Source organism: Elgaria multicarinata, chromosome 13 (assembly GCF_023053635.1).
Source record: "Elgaria multicarinata webbii isolate HBS135686 ecotype San Diego chromosome 13, rElgMul1.1.pri, whole genome shotgun sequence".
Classification (NCBI taxonomy): domain Eukaryota; kingdom Metazoa; phylum Chordata; class Lepidosauria; order Squamata; family Anguidae; genus Elgaria; species Elgaria multicarinata.
Window position 1 is genome coordinate 16,404,181 of NC_086183.1, and position 27,471 is coordinate 16,431,651.

A 27,471-nucleotide genomic window follows, 5' to 3' on the forward strand; every position below is an offset into this window, starting at 1 on the left:
TCTCTTTTGGAGGACAGAGGAAGGAGCCAGCTGCAAGGACCCTTCCCCTGACGCTGCATTTAAACTGGGCAGTTACGGCCTCTTGGGAGGACAGCAAAACTGGCCGGAGCACAGAGGGCTGCTGCATCCACTTGTTTCTTTCATCACATCCATTTTTATTTGTCCTCGTGATCTCTTAGGTCTAAATCATTTCATTGCAATATTGAATTGAATTGATTTGAATGGCTGGTTGCCTTACTTGAATTTGCTTTGTAACTAAACTAGACACTAAACCAAAACAAGTGTGAGAACTTGAATTTATTTCTATCTTCTAACCTGATTAAAAGCTGTAATACATAGAAATATAAACTCAAATTCACCCCTCCTTAGCCACACATTTAGCCTTCCTACCTCACTCCCAAATGGAGGGATGCGATTGAACTCCTGTTCTGCTTGTGGGTTTCCCACAGGCTACTCATCAGCCACGGTGTGAACCAAGTACGGGAGACTAGATAGACCCGTGCTCTGGTCCAGCATACAGTAGGTCTTCTTATGTGGGTGTGACTTGTTCTCCAGATTCTAGAATGCCCTGAGAAGGTGTCTTCAGGATGCCCTGAGAAGGTGTCTTCAGTTACCGAACTATTACAAAAGGCTGAAGTAGGGTGATCATATGAAAAGGAGGACAGGTCTCCTGTATCTTTAACAGTTGCGTAGAAAAGGGAATTTCAGCAGGTGTCATTTGTATATATGGAGAACCTGGTGAAATTCCCTCTTCATCACAACAGTTAAAGCTGCAGGAGGTATATTAGTGTGACCAGATTTTAACGAGGGCAGGGGACCTGCAGCTTTAACTGTTGTGATGAAGAGGAAATTTCACCAGGTTCCCCATATATACAAATGACACCTGCTGAAATTTCCTTTTCAATACAACTGTTAAAGATACAGGAGCCCTGTCCTCCTTTTCATATGGTCACCCTAGGCTGAAGAGTTTGCTGGAAAGGGCCAAAAAGCCCCAGTCCAACCCTCTCACCAAAGTATCATCCACCCCACCGCCACTTCCATCTCTCACGTGACTCCAATCACAAGACATTACAAGCGTCAGTAGGAAATGCCTGCAGAGGCCTAGTTCCAAATTACCCAAGCCAGCCAGCCAAGTCACTGTGCAGGGGTGGGGACAAACGCTACACACACACAAACCAAGCCCAGGATCATGGCCAATCTGAGCTGAAAGTCTATTTCTTCGTAACTCCAATGCATTCTGAAAACATATATGTATTTATGAAATCAGAACAATGGACTTTTAACTCCCCAGTACTGCAATTCTCAGTGTACACCACGCAATGTTAGGTCTTGCGTAAAAAATAATAATTCAAAGCTCAAGAAAAGATTCAGGAAGTCCACAGAAACAGCAGTGGACTGGGATGAAGTGCAAAAAGAAGTTCACACTCTGTGGAAGCTGGAAATGTGGCACAGCCGCACCACCTTCGTTCCCCACTGCCATTGGCTTCAAACGCTAGTTACCATCAAAGGGAAGACAGCTGGCTAAGAAGAGTCTCAGTCCGGTCTTTCTTGCCTGGCCTGCCTAACAGCTCTTAGGACACATCTAGATAACATATACCTGCATCTGCTTTTGGGAAGTGGGTTATGAAAGGAACATAAACTGAGCGAAAAGTTACCAGCTAGTACAGGATAAAGAGAGCATTAATGCTGGGAGGTGACAGTGGGGGAGGCTGGATTAGTGCAGGTGAGGGAAGCTGGGCGGGGGTCCTCTACTCACCTTACATGGCAAAGCTCACCCTCTTTATTTCAAACCATCTTGGCTGAAGTAAGAGTGTGCTTTTCTTCCATCAATTAATAAAGCTACATATTTAAGAAGAATGGCTTGCAGGTCAGCAAATGTCTGAATAGGTTGACGTCCTCTCCATTTAGTTTCAGCCAGCCCTGAACATGAAAACTGGCTGCCCTTTGTCAACTTAGACAAGACTGAAAGTCTCAAAACGCCCCTTTGGAACAAGTAACCAAGTCTGCAGGTTGGGAGTCATGTTCCCAACATCTCCGAGAAAAGAATGTTTCTAGCGAGGCAGCAGTTAGTCACCAAACTAAGCCAAGATGGACATTCACCTCCTTCCCTATAAACATAGAGATGCCAACCCCAACCCCACCCCGGCTTGGGCGTAGTTAACTAAAAGTGTAGCTGGGATGCTCCCATGGTGTGTGTGTGCCTGTGCTGTTTTCAGTACTTCTGGTGGCCAGTCTATGAACGTGGTGCTTCAGCAAGGGCCTAACCAAAGGTCTCCTTTGCCAACTATGTTGCATGATCCAAGAGGCACACCCAGGACCAGCAGGCCAAAGACAGCATCCACCGTCACTCCAAATGACAGCTCAGATAGATATGACAGCCTACTAAGCCTGCTGCGCCCCTTCCTAGAGTTGAAAGACCTAAAGATGCGCTGGTAACTTCGAGGCTCGACTTCTGCAATGCGCTCTACATAGGGCTACCTTTGTGCCTAGTCCGGAAACTTCAACTAGTGCAAAATATGGCAGCTAATTTTGAAATCACTTCACTGGCTGCCAATTAGTTTCCAGGCGAAGTATAAAGGGTTGGTTATTACCTTTATACCTTTATATATTTTTGGCCGACCAAGGGCAAGATGGATGGATGATATTCTGGAGGTGACAGACTTGACCTTGGGGAAGCTGGGGGCGGCGACAGCCGACAGAAAGCTCTGGCGTGGGCTGGTCCATGAAGTCACGAAGAGTCGGAAACGACTGAACGAATAAACAACAGCAACATTACCTTTAAAGCCCTACATGGTTTGGGTCCAGGTTTTTGTATTTTAGGTTGTTTCCTGCCTCAATCCAGAGGGAGAGGCGGATAAGAAATATTATTATTATTATTATTATTATTATTATTATTATTATTATTATTATTATTATTGCTGCTGCTGCTTCTGCCAATATGGTTGTGTGAACCCCAGGGGCATGGAATGGATAACAATGATGTTGCTAGCAATAACTACCGTATTTCTTCAATTCTAAGACACACTTTTTTCCCCATATAAACATCTCTAAAATGGGGTGCATCTTAGAATTGCGGGTGTGTCTTAGGGTTTTTTTTTTTCTGTTGGTGGTACTGAAATTAGTGTGCGTCTTACAATCAATGGTGTCTTACTATCGAAGAAATACGGTATTCCCTCCTCCCTGCACACCTGTGACCTTTGAACGGTGCCTCCCTCTACCACACACACGCTAATTTAGAGGCTGAGTGCTCATCAAGGATTAGATAGGGCCTTTGGGCTAATCCAGCACTGCCGTTCTTAGGCCTTATTTTCTCAACACACACAGGCCCGGCTCTCACCATTCCAGCTATACATTTTAAGTTCTTTAATTACAATCTTTGCATTATTTTCTACACACCTCCATCACTGTATGTTAGAGACAAACGAACAGCTATTCACATTACCACAGAATTTATCAGCCAACAGAAGCTCTAACTGGAAGTCATTCTCCAGTAGGTCCAGTCACATAACACCCCACCCAATTCTGTACAGGGCTATCAAGCTACTGTTGCTCTGTATCAGCCTGCCCCAACCTGGTGCCCTCCAGATGCTTTGGATTTCAACTCTCCCTATGCCCCAGCCAGTATGGCCAATGGTTAGGAAAGCTGGGAGTCATAGTCCCAAACATCTGGAGGGCACTAGGTTGAGGACGCTGCTATGTGCTGTTCCACTCCTTCCCATTTTAGAATGGAACAGTAATGACAGCTATTTCCTCTCCTTGATTGCACTTGTTTTAACTGCTCTGCTCTGCTCCAGAGCTCATTACAAAGGAAAATGCTGAAATACTTAGAAATTCAAACAGCAATTTAACAGTTGGGCTTCTTGCATAAGGCTACAAGAATAGAAGTGTGGGAAGATTTTGCTGTAAAGCACTTTATTTATTATTTACTGCATTTTTATACCACCCAATAGCTGAAGCTCTCTGAATGTTGTATTGTGGAGGCAACATTCACATGACTAGCCCTTGAACCGTATTGCAAGGAGGATGCAGTGTTCTTAGCAGATGTAGGTGTGCTTCTAGGGTTGGCCAATGCAGTGCAAATTGCACATCAGATGCCAGAGATTGCCTAGATGTTGGAAGTGGGAGATGGGAGATTTGGTATGTTACTTAGCAGCAACTTAGCAGCAAGTTCAAAGTACATGGTACAGTATGAAGACCACTTCAGAATGCAAAATGTAGAGTTACATTTTGAAAGGCCCAAACATAAAATAAAATACATGGAACGTTATTGAATTGGAGAAAGATTCTAGGGCCCTGATTTCTAAATGCAGGAACTCTTCAACACTCAAAATATGCAACACATATATGCACACCCTCTCACTCTGAAGTGGCAGGTCTAACAATACTGTACCATAGGAGCGTATCCTGAATTTTTCAGCCTGTTCTTTGGCCTCTAAGAGGGGCATTTTCTTTAAACTGCCCCCCCCCAAAGTACCTAACAATATATCTGCATGAAGAGGGGTGTGCAGGAGCAAGGCAGGGCAATGTTTACACCAAGACTAAGAGAAGGCAAAAGAATCAGACACATCTGCATTTTCAGAAGAGTTACACCACCCCCTCTCTTCACCTTTTGCTCGCTTTTACACTCATACAATTTGGCAGTGCCCAGTGGGATCACTGCAACATGACACATGCCTGTTCCACCTCATTCCCCGTCACCTACCACACTCCCATTATAAGTCACATCATGCTTATAAGACTAATTTCCACCAGGTGAGTCCACCCAAATAAAAGGGCCAATTAAAATTTGGGAAGAATGAAATCAGCAACACGAAATCATAACGGACTGTCATTTTGGGGAAAGATTGCCAAAGTAACAAATGCATGCAGGCCTCTAGCTTAATGTTCAGGAAAGTATTTTGACCTTGGTTTCAATATGCTGCTGTCACACCTACTGTGGCAGTAGCAGATCAAATGGTTTTCCTCACAGCAGCAGAGTTGAAATGGTTGTCAATCTATGGTTTGCTTAAGATGTGCTGTAATCAGATGGAGCAAAAACAAAAAAAACAGAGGGGAAATGGAAGCTCAGAGGGTCAGATGAACAAATGACACTAATTACAAGACAGCATGAACCATTCACTTCTGGCATCTTCATGTGAAGCTCAAACGTATTTTTCACTTCTGCAAGCGAAAATCAGAAATGGCTAGATATCCAATGTCCTCATCACTTCATAAATCTTGGGATACTCAACACCATATAGCAGAGATAGGCAGGCTGGTGCCCTTCAAGCTCTATTCCAGAACATCTGGAAGGCACCAGGTTATCTACCCTTGATGTACTGTACCATTGGTCCAAAGTAATCTTGCAACTGCAGGGATCAAAAAGGCCTCTTGAGGGCAGTAAATGCACATATTTTCATCCAATTTTTCATGAAAACCAAGTCTCCCTGCCACACCCAGATTTCACAGCCCTAACCCCCAGGCAAAATAGAAAATCAGGAAGAATCTACTGTTTCTAAGAAAAGGGAGAACAGGATCCATTTTGAATGGTAACAGGAATCTTTATTAAAGGCGTTCTTTAGCCGTATGTTTGGCAGACATACGATGTACACGCACACGTTTATATACACTCTTACACAACTCACAGAGCATCACCAAGCGCTTGAACCAATAAATTAAAAAAAGAAAAGATCAAGGGTTTATTATCATCATGTAAGAAATGCTATTTCCCCAGAGGCAAGATAGGGCAGCAGTCTGGGGAATCAGAAACAAAAGCCAACAAGGACATAATTGTCCTCACCATAGTAGAGGCAGTAACAATCAGTGTGCTTCTTCTCAGGAGGGAACGGCCTCATACTCGGGCCTCAATGCACTCCAGTGTAGAGACTATCTCCTCCGGCCTGCGTCCCTCTGCTTGGGCACACTGGCCAATATGGGCACTTGGGCTCTCAGCACCGCTGGCATTTGGGGGATGCAGGCAGGCAGCCGTCTGGGGATAGGGGGAATCACATTCATCCGAGGTAATGTCGGGCACATCGTCCGACTGACTGTCCGAGCTTTCCAAGTCACTACGGATGCTTTCAGGCTGTGCTAGAGTGATATCCCAGGTTTTGCTGGCCACACAGTCTTTCTGCTCACAGCTTTGGTGGTTGCACATCTGTCCCTGCTCCTCCTCTGCTTCTTCCTCCTCCTCATTCTCTGCCATCGGGGTATGAACGTGGAGAGAATCCTCTGTGCTGCTTCCACTAACAAGCTGGTAATGGCTTGGCTTGGTTTCTATATCCACCTGGATCTCCATGTTGTTACACTCTCTGTGGAGAGAGGGCACAATGTTAACTCTAGATTACAACATTCATTTTCAGAAGTAGCTGCCCTTTCCTAAGAGTTTAATACTAACACATTTCATTTTATATACAGACTGAGGGAAGAATCAAACAGGCAGGAATAGCAGATGGGAGCCATTCCTGGGCTTTATCACAAGGCATTGAACATTTACATTCTCCCTACTGGCATGAAGGCTGATATGTCAGGAAGAACAGTCGTAGCTTTGCTTTCTCCCTGACACACCAGAGAAAAGTTTGTGTTTTGCTTTTACACATGTGATGCTCAATCTACACATGAAATAAATAAAAGTATTACCATGTGTTTGGTATATTAGAGTTAGCCCTGAAATAGATCTGAAGCTGCTTCCCTCCAAAGACAAAGATGTCATTGGAGGATACTCTTGCACTCATGTCCTGCTTGTGGACCTCCCATGGGCTGGCCACTGTGGGACCAGAATGAGGGACTAGAGGGGCCTTTGGTCTGATCCAGCAAAGGTCCTCTTAGGTTTACATCACCATGGAGTACAGACCATATCAACAATGACGCCCCTACCCTACCACCATTCTGTTACTTGCAGGAGACCCTGAAGCTACAAGACTCATAAACTAGTTCTCTTTAACAACATTTTGTAACCAATATAAAAATGGAATAGTTTACTCTTGCAAATATTTAAGCTGTCACTCAGTTTGAGGTCCCTTCCCAGTTTTAGGTCAGGAATGGGCAGAACATAGATCTCTGGGTATTTTGGACTTCAACTCCGAGAATCTCCTGCAGCATAGCCAATGGTCAGGAATGCTGGGAGTTGAAGTCCAAAAAATCCCAAGATCTCCTTTCTAGCTACCCATTTTAAGTCACTCATAGAACTAGAGGGTCTTGAAAACACTTGACATAACTTTATGTAAAAGATATTGGTAACTCATGACCTCCCCAAAACCCAGCAAGTGGCAACTGAAATAGACTGCCACATAAATATAACGTGAATGGAAACAACTTGGCAAACGAGTTCTCTGATGAAAAGTTACTGTCTAATAAAATTAGGATCAAAATAATTAACTATTCACCATGTGTATTTTTACTGACTTATATCTTACTCCCAATTAATTTTTCAGTACACATGAAGTCAGTACCTGTAGTTACAGAGAAACATATGCAATTATTTTATTTATTTATTTATTGCCCGCCTCTCCCTCTGAATCGAGGCGGGGAACAACAGTAGCCCATGACAAGTCAACACGCGTGCAGTTTCTGATTGGTCAGCTGAGGAAATTTCTTGAATACAGCTTTTCGCATTGTTTTCATATAAATGTGCCAAAGGAAAGGCTCATCTCACAAAATTACATAGAAAACACATTACCGGGACTCTGCTAAATGTGCTAACAAGATCAGAACCTGAAGTGACGGGTTTTCTTCAGAGACCACTGCCTTTACCCCATTGTCCTACCAATTGGAATCGACATACCTGTCCTGGGGATTGTAAGAACTAATGATGGAGCCTGCCATAGCTCGTGTGCTGGCATTGTCACTGATGGCTCCAAGGCTGACTGAGTCCTTTGGGAAGATCTCTTTCTGCACATCAGCCTGCACTTCAAGCCTGGGCAAGATAGAGGAATTAAAGACTCATTATGTTGATGCTGTTTCCCCCCAATCTCACTTAAACCAATACAGAACATATACATCAAGATGTTATGTTTTGTCTACATCAAGAAGTTATTTATGACATCTTGAGAACTAAACAACATGTGATTCAGTTTTAAGCAACAACTTTTCATTCCATCTTTGTCTGCGTTTGGCTGAGTTTTAGCTTTACTTGTTTTTCTCTTAAACAGCATCAGGGTCATGTCTGTGTCCATGACTCACACAGTTCCTGTGTAGCACATGTTTCTGTACACTCTACAGTCAGATTCTGGGCTGCTGTGTGGGAGGGGTGTCTGATCACACAGCCACCTGACTTGGAACCTCTTTCAGAGGGGAAAACTGTGGTGTAACCTTATGATTCAGATGGCAAGCTCTCTTGTCATTGTGCCAATAAGGTGTTAAAAGCCACTGTATGAAAGAGGACAAAGAAAGCCTTTTAACTCTGTTAAGTACCAATTAATTTTGATTTCTACAAGCTACTGATGGAACCAGTACAGAAAGCATTGTAGCATAGGGTTGTGCAACCCAAGCAATCTTGTGTCCGAATTCATGGATAGTTCCCAAACCCCACGATACTACACACACTCACACACACACCGCGGCTGGAATTAATTTACCTGCTGTACTTTCCTTTTCCACCCAAAAGTACTCCACCACTCAGAGTGCCTCCTGAGAGTGCAGCAAAGCTAGCTGTCTCACTGTAGTTGCCCTGCATGACACTGAGTCCATCGGTAGGGCTTCCACTCGTGCTCAGCACACTAGTGAGACCTTCAATACTGCTCTCCCCAATGCTGGGGTTCTTCAGAGCTCTCCAAGCATCTGCCACTAGACCAGAAAAAATATATGTGAAGGAACATGAGGCAAAGTTGAATAGCATCCCTATTCTACTATACCACACAGTTAGAAGCAACACAGTGACAATTGAAATAGTTGAGTGATTTTAAAATATTTTCATCTTTATCAGATTGGTACTGCATGTGGAGAAATATGCCTGTAAAAAATGTTACTTGCACTGCATGTGTGTGCGTGTGTGTGTGTGTGTGTATGTATGTACGTGTGTGTGTGCACTTGCCCCTGAGAAAGAAATAGGTTGAGACTCTCAACCTAGACTCAGAAATTCACCCCACCCACCAGAATTGCCTAATCCACCCAAACTTGCCTAGTGAGCACAGCCCTGTCTTCCATCCAAAGATGAAGACCAAAGTGTACTACTGCTTTACCTGTAATTGGCCCATCATCTTCATCAAACTCAATTTTAACTCCTTTTCCATTGGCTGTGCTAACTCCACAACCACCACCTCGGCACAAAGAAATTGGCACAACTCCATAGACATAGGCCAACATAATAGGGACTCCAATTCCTGGGGAGAAAATTATGAATGCTATTAGGAAACAAGGTAGGAAAGTTTCTTCAAAACAATGCACTGCACCTCAATATAAGGAGCTTCTATCCAAGAACGATTACCAGTCCCTTGCATAAAATAATCCATCTCTTAAACCAAGACCAACAGAACACTAGTGGAGCATGTGCTGCACTCACACATACAGGAGAGGTTGATTGTTTACCTGTAAATGTTCTTCTTTCAAGTGGTCATCTGTGCTGCCACTGTTAAGTCCTGTTCCTGCACAGAGCATCTGCAGAACTTTCCAGAGCTCTAAGCAAGGAGTGGTACTCCATGTGTCCCATCTGTGCATGCTAAAAGGCCAGTATGAACACCATCTCACTCAGTTATTTTTTGACCACCATGAAAGTGCCCAGAAATAGACTAAGAATGTCAGCAGTTTGGAAGAAGGATTATACTGATTGCATGGACCACTACTTAAAAGAGCAGCATTTACATGTAAGTGATCTGACTTTCCTTTTCAGCAGGCTCTGTGCTGCCCCATAGATGAGTGATGGATAAACTAATATACATGGGCATGGATATTCTTATACCACTAAAAGACACCGGAGTACAACCCCTCCTAATGCAATATCAATACATGGGCATGATGCTTAATAAACATGGATAAGATAGATAAAGCAATGGCTTTGAAGAAGTCAAATAGAAACACCATCAAAATATGCTGAGGAAGTAGCAATTTTTCCAAGTGGAAGGTCATAGAATCATAGTAGAGTTGGAAGGGGCCTATAGCATATCTGAAGGATAAGGCATAATACCAGTAAGTAGGCATCACCAATCAAAGTGAAGGATCTACAACGTTGCAGCAAAAGTTAGCTTCCTTTAGACTTAAGCATGCAAACCATGTAGAATTATCAAGGATATCAACAAGATGGTTAAAAGGAGCACAGTTGTTTCATAACGAATCTGGGCATGGACTTGCAGAAATCAGTAAGGGTAGAAAACAGTTCTTCACAAGACGCTTTAGTAACTTGCAATAGTGCAGATAACACAGGGAAGGACACTAGAGTAGCTGTCTCAGAAGAAACAAGCTGAAAGACTGTAGACTGACAGTTGGGCTTTTCGGATCTTGAGCCTGAGAGATTTCACTGCACAAAGACAATTAGGTAAACTCAGCTAGAAATTGGGCAGGGGAGGACAACCTTGTTGGTGCTGCTGGACTTTTGATATTATCAACAATGGTATCTTTCTGGGCTAGCTTGCCAGGATGGAAGCTGGTGTTACTGTTGTTCCAGTCCTTCCTGGAGGGCTGGCTCCAGCAGGTGATGGAAAACTACTGTTTGACACCTTTGCATATGGCATCCCTCAGGGTTCTCTCTTGTCTCCAGTGCTATTTCATATCTCCATGAAACCATTCGGGAAGGTCATCTACGATTTGGAGATTCAGTGTTACAAATACACAGGTGATACTCAACTATATCTGCTTTAATCACACTCCAGGAAGGCTGATGAGGTCCTGAACTGTTTCCTGAAGAAGGGAATGGACTGGATGTAGACAAATACATTGAGACATAATCCAGACAAGACAGAGGTGCTTATATCACTATTGCTGAACCCAAATTGGGAGTCAATCAGTGTTGAGTGTGCTGGTTGAAAATGCAGATTGGTAGTCTGGGGTTTCTTCTGAACCTGGCCTTGACTCTGGATACCCAGGTCTCAGTGGCAGAGTTTTTCTCAGCTGTGACTGGTGTGAAAACTACGTCTGTTCTTAGTGAATGCAAATCTGGTCATGATGACACGTGCATTAATTACATCATGTCTTAGTTATTGCAATACTCTTTACATGGGGCTGACTTTGCAGGCTATTCAGAAACTACAACAGGGCCAGAATGAGGTGGCCTGATTCTATATAGGTAGCACATTCTGGCTGCTAGTTGTAGCACAACTAGCAGCCAGAATGAGGTGGCATGGCCAGATTAAATAAACTGATAGAAAAATTCCATAACTATATAGTAGCAGAGAAAAGCTCAAAGGAAGACATCAGCGATGCCACTTTTGCAATGGTTACAAGGAGAATGAATGGGCAGGCATTTCCCCTATTCCTCAACACATGCAGAGACAGGACAACTCTCTCTGCTTGAAGAGAAAAGCAAGAACACCAACCCTTGATAAGGCCTAGGAAATTCTTGCATCTTAATTCTAAATACTTTTCCAAGTAATTAAGTTCCAACCTATCTAAACTGGCGTTGGGGTGGTGGATGGACATTTTAAAAACCACCATCATATTATTTATTTATTTATTTTATTTATTTATTTAAGGATTTTTATGCCGCCATTCAGCCAAAAAAAGGCTCTCACGGCGGCTTACAAAAGTATTTTTTGACATATAATGTTATGTGTAAAGGTTATAAGGTTATAATGGTAGTCAAAGCACACTGCCATGCACTTTATAAACACAAACCTCATCTGCTTACCTACACTGACAGCAGCAATGACAGGCGATGCTATCACAGACAAAGTTACACCACCGGTGATGGCCAGGTTCCTCTTGTGCTTGGAAGTTTTCTTTCCCTCATATCTGCTGTGAATCTGGCATAAGAAGAATCAAGGAAACAGGCAATTCAGACAAGGAAAAGCATGTCACTCATGCAGCTCCAAATACTTTACAGCACTGGAAAGGAACAAAAAAGGCTAATGTGCTGCCAGAAATTGGAGCAAGGACAAACAAGGGGCAATGCCCAAAGACGTCCTGAGGAGGTTACTTTTCTAATCATGAAACACCACATACGAAAGCTATAAACAACATGCAGTTAGTCCCCACCACAGATCTGTTCTGGGGAAAAAACACCAGCCCCAAGTCTCCTAATGCAACACTTGTTGTTATCATTAAGCTAGCTCCACTTTTATAGCAATAGATGACCATAAAACTTCCTCAAATATAATATCAGGAGCAGTTTACAGAATCACAACCACCCCACTCCAAATTCAGGCTTGTTGTTCATTAGCCTCAACATATGGGTCTTTTATGCTTACCTTTCTCCCAACATAAACAGGGATGCCAATGACCATGGCTGGAATAGCAATGCCAGCAATGAGGGAAATACCCACAGGGGCACCAATCAATGTTCCGAGCTGCCAGAGAATCTTCTTTTTACGACTCCATGGCTTCTTGCCCCAGAATGTGCAACCAGAAGGACTGCAAGAGATTTTATAATTGGCTCTTAGGACAGAATTCAAAATGGTAGAAAGCTGGATGTGTGCCTACAGAGGTCCTACCAAACCTCTTTTTTCCAAGTAGCTAAAATTGTCTACAGAACCAAACCAACTGGCTACTTGGGAAGAGACATTCCCCATCCCTCCCCAATCTTGTTCTCCCTCCAGACTAAATTTCTCAGTACAAGAACACAAATCGGTTCTGTTGTACTCACAGGATAATGGAAACCATGTGCGTTGGCTGGTGTGACTTTGGGGCCACAAGCTTGCATCAACAAATACAGCCTACTAAGGCAAGAGCAGATTGAGAGCATTTTGGACTCCAATTTACCTGAGGTAATGCAAATCAGAGATTTCCTTCATACACAGCCAACAGAACTCACAGCCGCACACAGCACAGGTCATGTGATTACAGCTGCCATCATTCATTTTTATGATATAGGCACTGCAACGCGGACATGGCTTGATGTCATCTGCTGTGGAAGAGAAGAGAAACTAGTCAATTTCCACACAACTAATACACATTCCTAGAAGCAACTGAAACTCACTGAGATCTTTCATAAGGGGAAAGATGAACCTACATGATGTTACTCTTCCAGCCCATACCTGTTTGAAAGGAAAAACAGTATTTATATCATCTGGCACCCCAAGCCTTGGAAATCCCATTAGTTTCAATACAACTGACTGTTCAGAATCATAGCCTTAGTCATTAAAAGGACAAGAATATCCCATGCCTGACAAATAATTAATCTGTATTTAAGGCAGAACAGACAAAACTGCACAGGACCATAGTCCAGTGGCAGTACACAAACTTTGCATGAGAAAGGACAATTCCAAGCATCTAATTAAAAAGGATCAAGTAGCAGGTGATGTGGAAAGACTTCTGCCTGAGACCTAGTAGAGTGACTAGATAACAGCCTGACAACTTCCTATGTCCCATTTCTACCAAAATGCAATGCTGCTGTTAGCATGCAAATCTGAAAACAAAGTCTGTTTTTAACTGAGCAGTTTTTGTTATGTCTGAGGTTCAGCATTTTCAGAATTCACTTGAAATAATTTGGTATTTTAACAACCTTAATTTTTATACTTGCATAAATTCAATTAATTTACACATATTAGCATGTGTCATGCCCCTACAAGTTTACTGCAATCATGATTAAAGCACTGGGAGCTTTCAAACTTCATCCTGTCCAAACCAATTTGCTTTTCAAAGATACTGTGGTAATAATACCAAAACCATCAGAAATTTAATGTCTACTAGAAATTTGATGATTTGAACCCTTGCAGTGGAAGCTGGGCCATATTGCTAAATACACTGGCATGCAACTGTGCTTAGGTCCAAGCCTCTTAAATAATTGAGTATAAAATCACAAGACCCAACAGAACTCCACTACCACCACCAAAAACTAGCAGCCCTGTAGAGCATGTCAGGAAAAAAATATTGTGAAAGAAGTAGAGATAAAAGACGAGGGACTATTTATGAGAACTTGGGGTTAAGAAATTGATAATAACTCACTAAGCCATGGTTTTGCCACTAACCTTTTCTCAGTGAATGGTTAGTGAGTGTGTTTAAACCATGGTTATGCAGTCACCATTGTTAGGAATGGTTCACACAACACGGTAAGCACATAATGTTTAACAAAAAATGCTTAGCCACCGTGGCTTAGCGTGTTGTCTGAAAAGGGTCATAGTGTTACTAGAGACATTTGATTGCCCCAGGTCACCAGGTTCCATGTCAGGTGTTAAGGCCCACACTTTGATCCCAGAAAATACATCATCCACAGGGAGATCACTTCCACAGAACCTCAAGCACTACTAACAAGAGGAAATAGCAAGAAACTTGTCAATGCATACCCGGACCAGATTCTTGTCCATAACTCAGGCCTGAGGTGTGTTTTGTCCGTACCCGCAGAGTTTGTGCTCTTTGTTGGCGGGCCATGTCGCAAGTTTGGTTGGGGTGCCATATTTGCTTGCAGTGATAGCAAAACTCAGTCTGGCAGCCTTCTCTCTCACATGTCAGTTTGGGGCAGCTGGCACACCCATAAGCAATAACAGCATAACTGTGGAAAAAAGCAAATAGCAAGATAATTAACCAAGCCAAAGCAAATGGCAGTACAGTCTTCTCTGGAACTCATAATGACAACACTGAATGAAGTATATGTACACAGCCCATCCTCTCTGTAGAGATCTGCTCAATTCAGCTGTGATATACTGAATCTTAGCTCTCCTATAGATTTATACTATGACCTATATCTGGGCAGAAATTAGTTAACATCAACAAACTGACCTCAGTAAGAATTAACTTTTGCCCAGAGCAAGACCCTGACTGACTCATTTGCAAATCAATCTAAGGGCTCTGTACATGGGAGACCTGTTATCAAGTTAGGTTTTCCAGCTGCTTAATGGCTTGGAGTTTGTTCTTTGGAGATCCTGACAAACTAAACCATTTTACCAGAGTACATGGGAAAAGTAAAGAGTAGAAGTAAACTAAATCCCTAATCATGGAAGCCCTCCCCAACACCACAAAGAAGGATCTGCAAAGTAATAAACACAATCTGACTAGCTTTCTGCCTACAATTGAACAGTAACTGGGCTCAGTTAAATAAATTGCTGAGTCTTACTTACAGGACTGCAAGTTCAAGTATACATCTTTGTAAGTCTATTATAAACTACTTCCTTTAAGATACTGCCCTTTAAACAGCTTTATACTGTTCTAATGTAGGGGGGAAAGGCTGGGGTCCCTACTTAAAGATTCTCAAAGTCACTGCTCACCTAATTTAAGGATGAGCTTTTGCTACTTCCCTACATGCAAAGTCTGAGGTTGAATTTGCCTATTTGTAAGTACTAGAAAGGTTGTCTTGAGTGAAGAGCCTGCACTCAGCATGGAGGATGGCAAAATATCCCATAAACAAATTTAAAATGTTACCAGATGTAGAATAGTTGAGTGCCTCAACTGTCAATTCTTCTTCCCCTGAGGTGATTACTTTATTCCTCTAAACTGAAGATCTTTAGATAATGTATAACCTTGTTCAGAGTCTAGGTGAATGCAACTCACTGCAATATCAGGCTTTATCCAATAACTCTGACATTTCTTCTACACTATAAATTGACTATAATCTCTTGAAATGTCCCACAGTAGCATACTCATTCTCCTTTAGTTTTGGCATATAATCAAGGCTTCAGTTCACCCTTAGAAACTTTGCTGGTTCCTAACATGTATTAGGTTTCTGAAATATCAGTAGGCATAGAAATGTTAAGACTATGCTCATGCATTTTATGGCTTTTTGGTCTCACTATTTACTTATAGCATGATAAACTGGTTAGTCTTTGAAGAGGGCCCATAAGACTGACTCTTTTGTGTTGCATTCCCCCAACCACTGCACTGAACAATTATAAAACAGTTAAAAGAAAATATTCACTGAATTTTTCTGCATGGTAGTGGGAGAAAAGCTGGCTCTCCTGGGAAGAAAAAAGCATCACTAGGTCAAAAAGCAAAGCATTATCTTGATTAAAAATTGCATGCAGAAGTGTGAGCAAGCTGGTGAAAGAAATATGGAGTGGTCCGTCCATCCCTCCTCTGTGCCCAGCATAGAAATGAAGCCTTTCATCCATTAGCCCCCCCACAAGCCAATGAAAGGTGTGTTTTTTTGTTTAAAAGGCTAATAAACTTTCAATATTTAGAAGGAAAAGTCCGGCTATCAAAAAGTCCTTCTTTTCACATTAAGTATGCCAATTTAAAAGACTGAGGAAAGATAAAAATACAAATCAGGTTGGGCAACGTATGGCCATCCAGATTTTTTTGGACTGCAATTCCCATCAGCCCTAACCAGCACAGCCAATAGTGAAAGACAATGGGAGTTGCAGTCCACAAATTGCTCACCCCTGATGTAAGTGAAGAGGAAGGGAAAAGAGTTTGAACTAAATGACAGATTTATCATCCAATATTATGTATTATTATTATTATTATTTATTTATATAGCACCATCAGTGTACATGGTGCTGTACAGATATTATTATGTAGATGACATGCAGCTTTGTTTTCACTGACAAATAGCAGAGATATTTCAACAAAAGTCTGGTGACACTTTAGGGATGGATGAGGGCAAAAACAAGCAGAAATTTAATCCAGAAGAAAGAGGTGCTGCGGGTAGGAAAGGTCAATCTGAACAGAGGGTTAAAACTGGTATTAGATGAGGTTGCACTCCTTCTGAAGAACCACATGTGTCTCCCGAACTCAGCATTGTCTGCGGAAGTACAGTTGGCAGTGACAGCTAAGAGGTCCTTTCATCAGCTTAGGCTGATACCAACTACAACTTGCCTCAGTTATTCATACATTAATTACATCCAGACTAGACTGGAGACATGAAGGCCTGGAAAAAACTTTATCAGAAGACTTTTATAGAAAGACTAGAGCTGTAAAATGTCTGCAAATAATGAAGCCATGGGGGAAATATATATTAATCCTCTCTGTAAAATTCTCAGCATGAGCATTTTGTCCATTCCATATTAAAATTAGACATCCAATTTATTTTCATTGATAGACATTTTGGGTTACTCTCAAGTCATGCTCAGTTTCCAACATGTGAGTAGAATCACCATATCATAATATGGAATAAAATGTACATTCTTGACCATTTGGGTTTTGTTCTACGGTGTTTCTGGACTTATCTTCTGCTGTCTTCAGTTCTTCCTGCAACTTCTGGCTTCTAGGATGATTCACATATTTCAGGGTCTACTTGCTAAAGTTCCTTCTGGGTAGACATAGACTAGAAACCTAAAATATGTTATATATAACTTGCTTTACTCATAAAATTACCATGTTTGGCATATTTAAAAATTTTTTTAGTGTAGCTTTATTTCAAATTTAGTAATGGAGTTCACTTTTTAAAGTTTTCAAATATAATAATTTTATGAGCAAACTAAGTTACACATAATATAACTTTAGGAACACAGAAGTTGCTTTCCTGACCATTGGTCATCCTGCCTGCAGCTGATAGGAGCTGAAATCCAAAGTATCTGGAGAGAACCAGGTTGGGGGAGACTGCCTTAAAGCAACAAAGTGACTTGGATCTGTAAAAAGTGCTAAAAAAATAAGTATTGCTTATTTTTCAGAGTTTTAGCTTTTTTTCTGGGGGTGGGGGACAGGAAAAATGTATTTTTTCCATGACTTTAAAGTTTCTGGAAATTTTACCTCTCTAAACTAGACTACATGGGGCTACCTTTGAAAGAACTTGAAAATTTCAACAAGTCCAAAATGCAGCTGCCAAAATGCAACTTGTTTGAGTCAAGCAGTTGAAATATGTTCCACTGGTGTGTTCCCGTTGCACTAGTTGACAGTGATCTGAAGGACAGCTCACATGCATATGAACCTGCCCATGCCTTAAGATCAGCATCAGAGGCTGGGCTCGCTGGACCACCAGTGGCAGGCCCCAGACGTAAGACCTTTTTCAGTGGCGGCCCCTAGCTGATGGAACTTCCTCCCAAACCATATTTGGTTAGTCCCATCAGTAATGTCTTTTTAAAAGGCCTTAAAAGTGCATTTATTCATTAGAAACCCTGCTTCAAGTTTACTCCCCACACTGAAATTCCGTGGGTGGCTACTCATGAGTGGGCCTTTTCTGCAGTGGCTCCAAAATTGTGACATACTCTCCCTAGAGAGGTCCACTTGCCATTTTTTTAAAAAAAATATAGTTCTGCTTACGTGGATCAAATAATACATTACATATGTACATTCGGAGTCAATACAAATATATATACTTATTCACGCCTGGGTTTAAGATGTTTAACATTCATTAATTTAATTCAATTTAATTTAATTCCCTTGCTCAGCTTCGTCCATTTTCTTCTGCTGCCCCTTATGCCTGGAACGCTCTACCAGAACATTTGAGAACTACAAGTTCAACCGCAGCTTTTAAAGCTCAGCTAAAAACTTTTCTTTTTCCTAAAGCTTTTAAAACTTGATTTTGTTCTGACTTTATACTGTTAGTTTTATACTGTTAGTTTTACCCTACCCAGTGCCTGTTTGCTTTCTCTTCCCCTCCTTATTGTTTTATTATGGTTTTATTAGAATGTAAGCCTATGCGGCAGGGTCTTGCTATTTACTGTTTTACTCTGTACAGCACCATGTACATTGATGGTGCTATATAAATTAATAATAATAATAATAATAATAATAATAATAATAATTTCAATTCAGGGGACTCCAGAACTAAATCTCTTTACCCATCCACCTATGCTTTCCATAGCTCTATATATGCCAAGGGGGGTGTTTTCCCATCTTCTTCTTTATTCACATAGTCAATGAATTTCCTCCATACCCATTCAAATTTATCTTTACTTTGTTGTCCTCATACTTTCCTCAATTTTTGCGTCAACTTTTTTAAAAGGCAATCTGCCAAACCCTTTGATACCAAATATCAATATGAAGCCCTTTGCCATCCTTTCTTGACTTTTTGGTGCCAGGAAAAGACCTTTTTGTTCTGTGACAAAATATTTTAACTGCTGTTTGCTTTATTTTTATGATGTTGAATTTTAAAATAATTGTCCTTGTTTTTAGCTGCTTATTTATTCATCTCCTTTAAATGCCGCCTTTTTGTTGCTGCTTTTAAAATAATACTTTTTAATGTATTTAATTATTGGCTTTATAATTTGTTTTATTGGATTTGTTTTTATTGTTTTTATTATATAAGGCTCTGAGAGTTTTGACTATAGGGTGACTCAAAGTGAATAAATAAAACGTCTCATTGCTTTTAGCTGTGCTATCAAGATTCTGCTGACTGTGAAACATCTGCTTTAGACTGTTGGTTAATATTTGGCAATGATGTTTTATGCTAAGCTAAAGATTAAACAGCATTCTTTTTTATCTTTTATTATAGTTTTAGTTTTCTGATATAGTTTAGCTGTGTTATTTTATTGTAAACATAATTTACAATATATCAGTAAGCTGCTTTAAGAGGCAAAAATTGAAAACTATTATTATACTACTTCATAGATGGGCTAGAACTGGCACCAGTGAACAGTGGCACAAGGAGAACATACTTGAATAACATGAGTTCTAAGTTATTGTTATGGTCACAAAAAAAGAAATATCACCTTTATCCTTTTAATCATTAATATTCATGTAATTCAGGTTGCATTACTGTTTTTCAGACATAACAACATCAGAACACTAGGATAGTTCACATGATTCACATCCTGTGACAGCATAAGCAACTTCACCTTGCCCAAGTAGAACACATTTATTAAGGGCAAATATCACTTATGTGCCTGCCAAGCTGCAGGGCCAAAAGACACAAATGGAGGTACATGCATTATTTGTAAGATTGCTCTGAAGCTATAAGTAAAAATATACAAAAGTTAAAATATAATTAAATAAGTTTCAATATTAAAACATTTCAACATTTAAAATACATATTAAATTTTAAAAGTCTAAATCATAGATGGAGGTCCACATTATTCATCAAAGCCTGCCAGAATAAGAAAGTTATCGCCTGCCTCCGAAAATACATTAAGGAGGGAGCCAGTCTAACTTCCCTGGGAAGGGAGTTCCAAAGCACTGGAGAAAGGAAAATTCTGCAGAAAGGAAAATTCCTGAAAATGCAACCAATATAAAGTACATTTAATTTATTGGCAACGTGCTAACTTGCATAGCTTATTCAAACTTGAGAATTTAGATTTCTTTATAGTGCACAGGACTCCTGATAGCCTGCTCATCTATGAAAGAACCGTCCCTGCACTGTGCCATCTGTAAGCAGCTGCTGGGGAATCCATGATGGCTACTGCCTTTTTGTAAGCCTGATAATCTCTTAACAGGTGGGGAAAGAGGCTTTGACTATCCAGCACATAGATTCTCCAACTCTTATCAGAGTCCCTACTAGGGAATTAAGCCCCCTCTAGCCATCTCAGCCCATCAATATCTGAAAGACAACTGCTGCCCCACAAGTATTCTATTTCACAACCAGAGTTAAAGGGACAGCTGACTGCAGCAAACTCACTGACATGGTATTAATAACATACCTTTTAGTCTTTAATATAAACTAAGAATGAATTCTCAAGTCGCTTTAATCTTCTCGTGTTTTGCCTCTGAACAACCTACCCATGATCCCATGGGGTTTCATCAGCTAACACCTATGTTGACTAAACTACATCTATTCAGATTTGACCTACCCTCTCCAGTTTCAAGTTAGCTACTTCTTGGTAAGGTAAGGCCTCAACTGCAACAGTAGCTGCTTGCCTTTTTTTGTGCACACTCCAGATCTGAGAATAGAATGCACAAGTGGGACCTGCAACAAAATCATGCAGGATGGAATGCCCTTGTTCTGTGTTCCAGCCAGACAGCTATGCCCTTTTCCATTTCCCATAGTTTTTGTTTCCCCCATCCAATAATTAGTTAGCATTCCATGCCCACTGAGCATTCTCAACCCTTATTTGGGAGTTTGGGTCCCCCCACTGCCATACCCATGTTTTCAATTTTTTTTCTTCCTTCAAACCTTGAAGTCTCCCTCCCACTTCTGGTGATACCCCTTTCTTGTGTGTGGATGGTGCTGTTTGGTGCTTAAGTATCCACACTTGGAGAAAGAGTTTGCAAATAGGATATTATTCCTAGCCTTTTAGCTACCAACATGCCCGCCACCTTTCACTTCTATTAGCTGTGATGCCTAAATTCGTGGTCCACCTTATTCATGTTCTACTGTACTCACTCAATTGTGCCAACACAATACATTTATTTTAATGCTTCGAAATTTTCCACAAGTTTCTGGGGAAAATACAAAGCAACAAATAAATGCCAGACAGCAGAATGACCTGACTACTATGAAAAAGGTAGTTCCAGATTTGTATGCAGATCTAACCGTGCACCAGAAGACCAGCATTACCATGGAAACACTCTCTCGTGTTATGTCTGCAGTTTATCTCCCTAGGCAGAATAGCTAAGCTTGTCAATTTATGAAGATGCATAGAGCATGGGTGGGATGCAGAAGCCATCACTATGTTGCATGCTAAGTTTTCTGGAATAAGATTTTGCTGTAATCTCACAGAGAAAGTAATCTATGAAACCAATAGGACAACAATTCTGTATGAGACATGTAAGAAGAAAAGTAGGAAACCAGAAGTTATATTTCTGAACAACAAAAACCACTGACAGACATTAGGTGCAATTTAAACAACACACCTACTTATCTTGGCACTGTGTGCAGTTGCCTCATATAGATGTAACAGCTATTCATTAGAACACATACCATATCTCTGTTGATTCCAGAAGTATTCTACGCTTCACTACCTAATAAATGGCATCTACTGTTTATGCAAATGAGATGCAATACTACAGATGGATTCTGTGCCACTAACTGTACAATATTATTCTGAAACTATTATTTGCAAATGTAAAAAGTTGTATTGAAAGTTTTAATGTTAGAATGAATCTGGTCTTTTCTTCCTTGTCTTCCTGTTTTCAATCACTTGGTTTCAATCATTTTTAAATTACCCTCTGCAACCATGAAAGGTAAAAATGTATTTTTTAAATAAAATTAAATCTAGATTATAACAGTGAGCAGCACGAAACCCACCACTGCCATGAAGTATTTATTTGCCAAAGCTTCTCAAATTTGCTACAGAGGGTACACCTTTTTTTAAAAAAAAATGTTTCTGAGTGGTTTTTAGAATCACCATGTACAAGCTGATGGCACAGAAAACAAGGGAACCAAAATGGAGTATCTTATTTCACAACAGCTAAATCACAGACCTTCAGAAGCTTACCACAGCAGAAGCCTTGTCATATCCAAGGCAAACTGGAGGCACCTATTCAAGGTAAGGATGTTTCGCACTGACTTGTTTCATGTTTTACAAGCAAACTGAAAAATGTTGCAACAGCTGAATAGAGGAACGAAAGAAGAGGTAACTAGATTCTAGCTCATTTAGTAACACAAAATAACTCAATTACAGTATTTAACGGAGCTAGTATGTGGATGGTGTGTTTGCTACCTTCATGTTCTGATCTCCAATACCTTGGGGCCATTTATATACTAGAATCAGATGCATAATTTTTAATGAGGCAGTGTAACTTTGGACTGCCAAATAACAATGCTCCCTAACCATCAGTATGCTTGACTGAAATCTACAGAATATGAGGCAGTCACAACAATTCAACTATTTATAACTTCTACTACCGTTTTAGTTGCATATTTTATAAGCAAATGCTGAATAACTTAAACTTAAAGATCTTCCCTTGTACTGCTGTGCCAGAGAAACTTTGAGGAAGCTGATTTACAAGAAAACAGAAGTGAAAGTAAAAAGACTAATTGTTAATCTGCCAAGGGCCAGGCCATTTCCCACTTATCTAACAGGATGTTGAATCACAGTGATTCAACATTTTCCCTCTATCACTATATACATTCTGGTCTGTCAGAAGTTTCATGAAGCTTTCCTTCCTACTGAGAAGCCAACATTTACCATTTCTCCTACAGATGTAAAAGAGGATGGTGCAATGAACACTGGGAAAGACTCACAGACTATTGGCATTTTAAAAAGTAACTTTGGGCGGGGTGTGGGGAGAGATACAATCACAGTCTGAAACCCAAGCAACACTTGGTATCTCCAGTATCAGTTCTGCTTGTGTGTTTCCTATTGAGAGTTGATTGGTCACTGTGTGAACAGAATGCTGAACTAAATGGACCCTGGGTCTGATCCAGCATGGCTCCTCTTATGTTCTTACCAAGATGTCTGTTTTTAAAGAGTTTGCTGAAACAATTTTACATGTCTCTAGTCCCATTTTCCAAGGATCATCCCGCCCCCAGTTTGCAGTATCAACTCCACACTGTTTTATATTTTCATTCGTGTTTAAAACAGGATTCTCAGGGAAATATTTTTCTACTGACAAAATTGATTTAGAGCATACCCTACATAAAACTAAATGAAAAGGAATTATTATGTGTATATCCTACATGAAGTAGCATTTACACCTCACTGCAGGGCCTAGCCAATTGATCACCCTTGATAGTGTCAGTCCTTCCTGTCAAGGACTCAAGTCACAGGAATAATTCGGGTTAATCCTTAGATTACCATCAACTGGGTCTTGCCACAACCACCTACGTGATCTTCTCTCTTGATGGGCTACAAATGTTCCATATTCCATTACCAAAGATAATGAGATCTTGTGAGAGCGATCTAGCTGCATCTTAGAGGGAACTGCTTCATATAATACTCTCTTTGAATACAGATTCCCACAGCTGCACAAACCCTTGTAAAGCATAGATAGTTTTGTTTATAGACACCTGCCCTTTACAGCTCATTAACACAGCTTTCCTCCATTAACAGATGGAGGATATGGTCTAAAAAAACGCCCCAAAAGGGGCATACTAATCTTGTAAAGCATACACTGGTCTTCAATGACCTGGTCTGCATGTCATAGTAGCAATTTCTGGGTTGTTTAACCCACAAATTGCTGGAGACAATCAGAGAATGCAAGCCACTTCCACTTCTAATCAACAAACCAGGAACGCCCCAATCTAGGGTTATTTCAAGACATGCGAACCCAGAAACACTGAGTTTCTTCCTGAGTTAATTAAAAGTGGAAATGGCTCTCGCACAGCTCACATGCTCCTCGGGTCTCCACAATTCCTGGGTTAAACAGCTGAGGAATTGCTACTGTGACCTGCAAACCAGATCAATGTGTTATGTTGTCCATAATGGAAAGGCTGATCTTACACTCACAGATGCACTTCTCCATCCCCTATATAAGTTTACATTGTAAATCTGTAGGCAAGGTGCATGTTGATTTTAGAATCTGTAACATATAGTCTATAGTATATCTTATAAGCAGTTCAAAAATATTAACGATTAAACTTTTACTCAATCTTTCAAATTATAACCATTAGGCTGCTAAAGTAGCTGTCCTAAGGAGACTAAGAAATCTCTTTCCTTAGACTCTGAAGGGATGGAGGAGAGAGTTCAGCATATTCATTCTACCACTTCATTTCTGGACAATGACATGCTGGTATACAGTATGCACATCAGCAGTATTTCTGTCTTAAATACTGTTGAAAAGTCCAGCAGCAGTTTTACCACTATTTTAAAATAACATTACCCACATTTCCTATAATTAAAGCAGGGGAACAGCAGTGTTCAAAGCATTTTCCATATGTTCTCTTATTGTAAACCTTAGAACAACTCTTTAATATTATTCCAATATTGTAGATAGGGTGTAGAGGCAAATTGGCTTGCATAAGGCTACCTACTGAGTTCATGGCAGAGGTGAACTATGGACTTCCTGGTTCATAGCTCAGGCACTACGCTGCTTTACTTCCTGAGTGAAGCAGAATGTGAACAAAATAACAAGTCTCTCACCTCTCCCACAAAATCTTCCTCAAATCCTTATCCTATCAGAAAAAGAGCCCCAGAACCTGTAGCCATCTACATTACTTTACATCCATTCCTTATTTTCCCACCACTTCTATTTTCTCCCTACTATCATTTTTGACAAGTTTACCGTCTAAAATAACAGTAGGGAGAAAATAGTGCGCAAATTCTTTATGGAAGGCATTTACCTTATTTACTTGTTTTATTCTAACACATCATGTATGTACAGCTGTTATAGAATGGCATAGATTCAAAAATATCCCCAAAGAGGGATCTTGTCTGAAAATGCTGATAGAGTTTTTTTTATTCTTTAGGAAACTCAATGTATTTTGCCCCAAATATTAGTAATGGACTTCTTCAGGGGAATTCTTAATAACGCCTTCTGGGAACTCAATCAGAACTGTCTCACACATTTCAACATAAGCGAGTCACCCTTAAGAAATCCCCTGAAGAAGGCCTTTACTAATATATTGAGGCTGAAATGCACTGGGCTTCCTAAAGACTACAACTAGTTTTTCAGCAACCTGAGATTAGTTCTCCCTGTTTGGATCTATTGTGGATGCTTTCTGATTTTCTCAAACTTTACAGTTACAAAGACACCCTTTGGCAGATGTGAAGGCATGTACAACATACCTTTAGGTCTTACTGGACAGGGTTCAGTGAGTGAGCGTGATTGAGAAATGATCTGAATCCTGAAAGCTCACACAATGTCAACCATAGTTGGCCCTAAAATTACTATTGCTTTTGACACTCTGTTTGATAGGACTTATCAAACATAGTTTGATATATTGAGCTAGGACTTATGGAGCCCTCTGGCAAGAACTCACTAGGGGTCTCTCTCTCTCTCTCTCTGCCTCAGGCCCCTTTCATCTGCAGTGTGGGGGCGAAATCAACAGTGGCCTACCTCCAAGGCTGTTGTAAAGATAACAAGATAATGCAGGCAAAACGCAACTGGCCCCTCACAGCCTTTTAAAAGGAATAGGATTATCATTATTATTCCGCGCGTGCGTCTCTTCCTCCCCCACATCGCTCTCACCCGCAGTCCGGGGCCGGGCACCACCTGCAGTCTGGATCTGCGGCCAGGCAGCGCCGGAGCATGAACTCCTCGTACTTGGCGACGAGGTGGGGCGAGTCGCGCAGCAGGAGGCGGATGTCGGCCGGGTTGAGGCGCTCGCTGCACTCGGGGCAGCTGATGTTGACGCGCGACTCGGTGATCTCGATGCGCAGGTACTGGCGGAGGCACGAGCGGCACGAGCGGTGCGGGCACGAGAGGAGGCGCGGCGCGTTGCCCGCCGGCTGCCGCACCAGGCACAGGGGGCACTCCAGCTCCGACGGCGGCGACTCCTCGCCCTCCTCGCAGTCCGCGGCACAAGACGACGACGACGACGCGGCGGCCGCATCGCCCTCCCCGGCAACGGCCGTCGACGGAGCAGGCGGCGGCGGCGAGGAGGGCGGCGGCGGCGGCGGGGCGCTTTCCCTTGCTACCGCCGCGGCCGGGGCGGTCGTCTCCTCCTCCTCCTCCACCACCGGGGCGGGCTTGGCTTGAGGCGGCTCCGGCTTGGCCTTGGCTTTGGCCCGGCGGCGGCGGACCCCGGCTCCAGAGGCCGACGACGAAGCGGCCGAGGCGGCAGCAGAGAAGACGCTCTGGAAGCTGAGGAGGCGGCGGCGGCCCCGGCTGGTGGCGGTGTTGCTAGCGCTTCTTCCTCCTCCTCCTCCTCCTCCGCCGCCTCCGGTGGTGCCGGTGCCACCGCCGCCTTGGACCGAGCCGCTCTTCGGACATTTCGCCGGCGGGGCGGCCGCGTGGATGGAGGTAGAGCGCGGCGACTCCGAGTCCTTCTCCGAACCCATCGCGAGAGACGGGCGGCAGCGGCCGCTCCGCTCTGCGCCGCCTCTGAGGTAAAACGAGAGAGTGTAGAGTGAGGCGGAGGAAAACCCGAGCGCATGCGCAGACGGACGACCAACCGACCCACTGACTGACTGCTGAGGTAACCCAACGGCCGCCCAGTCCCTCGAGCGCGCCTGCGCAGGCGCAACTACGTCCACACACGCCCTCGCTCTCGCCAACCCGTCCACTTTTCGCAATGCGCATGCGTCGCAGGGGGAAAACGGTGTACGGGAAGGAAACAGGAACAATAACCAGCATATTCTGCATTATATTACCTACAATGGCTGAGTGTGGACGATACGCTAATCAACGGGGGGGGGGGGGGGTAATAGGAACAAAATGGAAAACCACCATTGATTAGCGTGTCGTCCGAACTCAGCCAAGATATGCATTTTGAACACACCCGTTTTACACGCTCACGCATTCATGCATGCATCTTGCACAGGTATATAGAAGCCAGGAAATTAATGCACAAAATGAAGACGTTATAGATTCTGAAGCTCAATAGGACTTAACCACGTCCTGTTGTCAGAAGATGGCTGGGCAGAGCCCCAAGTCTTATAAAGAGTGTTTCTGAGCATGTGCAGAGTTGCATGTGCTTTATTTTTTTACAATGCTTTTGCACATTTTAAATACAAACTAAAGGGAGGATTCGCCCCTTAAAGGAGCCCTAAAAATCTATTTAAATAAATAAGTAGAAGTAAATTCGAGGTTTTAAAAGTGGGACCTGCAACAAATCTT

General features: G+C 41.9%; 2 protein-coding genes across 3 annotated transcripts in view; both read right to left on the bottom strand.

Moving 5' to 3' along the window:
- The window catches only part of PABPC4 (poly(A) binding protein cytoplasmic 4), a 563,337-nt gene that overhangs the window by 35,501 nt on the left and 500,365 nt on the right, over nt 1-27,471 (bottom strand). The gene's annotated exons all lie outside the window — the stretch shown is intronic.
- RNF19B (ring finger protein 19B) lies at nt 5,520-26,760 on the bottom strand. 2 transcript variants are annotated; one of them, XM_063139844.1, is made up of 9 exons: nt 25,882-26,760; nt 14,349-14,554; nt 12,826-12,967; nt 12,315-12,477; nt 11,756-11,870; nt 9,159-9,299; nt 8,556-8,763; nt 7,763-7,894; nt 5,520-6,290 (listed from the first exon to the last, which is right to left on the bottom strand). In XM_063139844.1, exons 1-9 carry the CDS (start codon nt 26,691-26,693, stop codon nt 5,831-5,833), a joined length of 2,379 nt encoding a protein of 792 aa, XP_062995914.1. In that variant the 5' UTR covers nt 26,694-26,760; the 3' UTR covers nt 5,520-5,830. The 2 variants fall into 2 exon arrangements, with proteins under 2 accessions (XP_062995914.1, XP_062995913.1); XM_063139843.1 differs by having other exon boundaries at nt 12,826-12,970.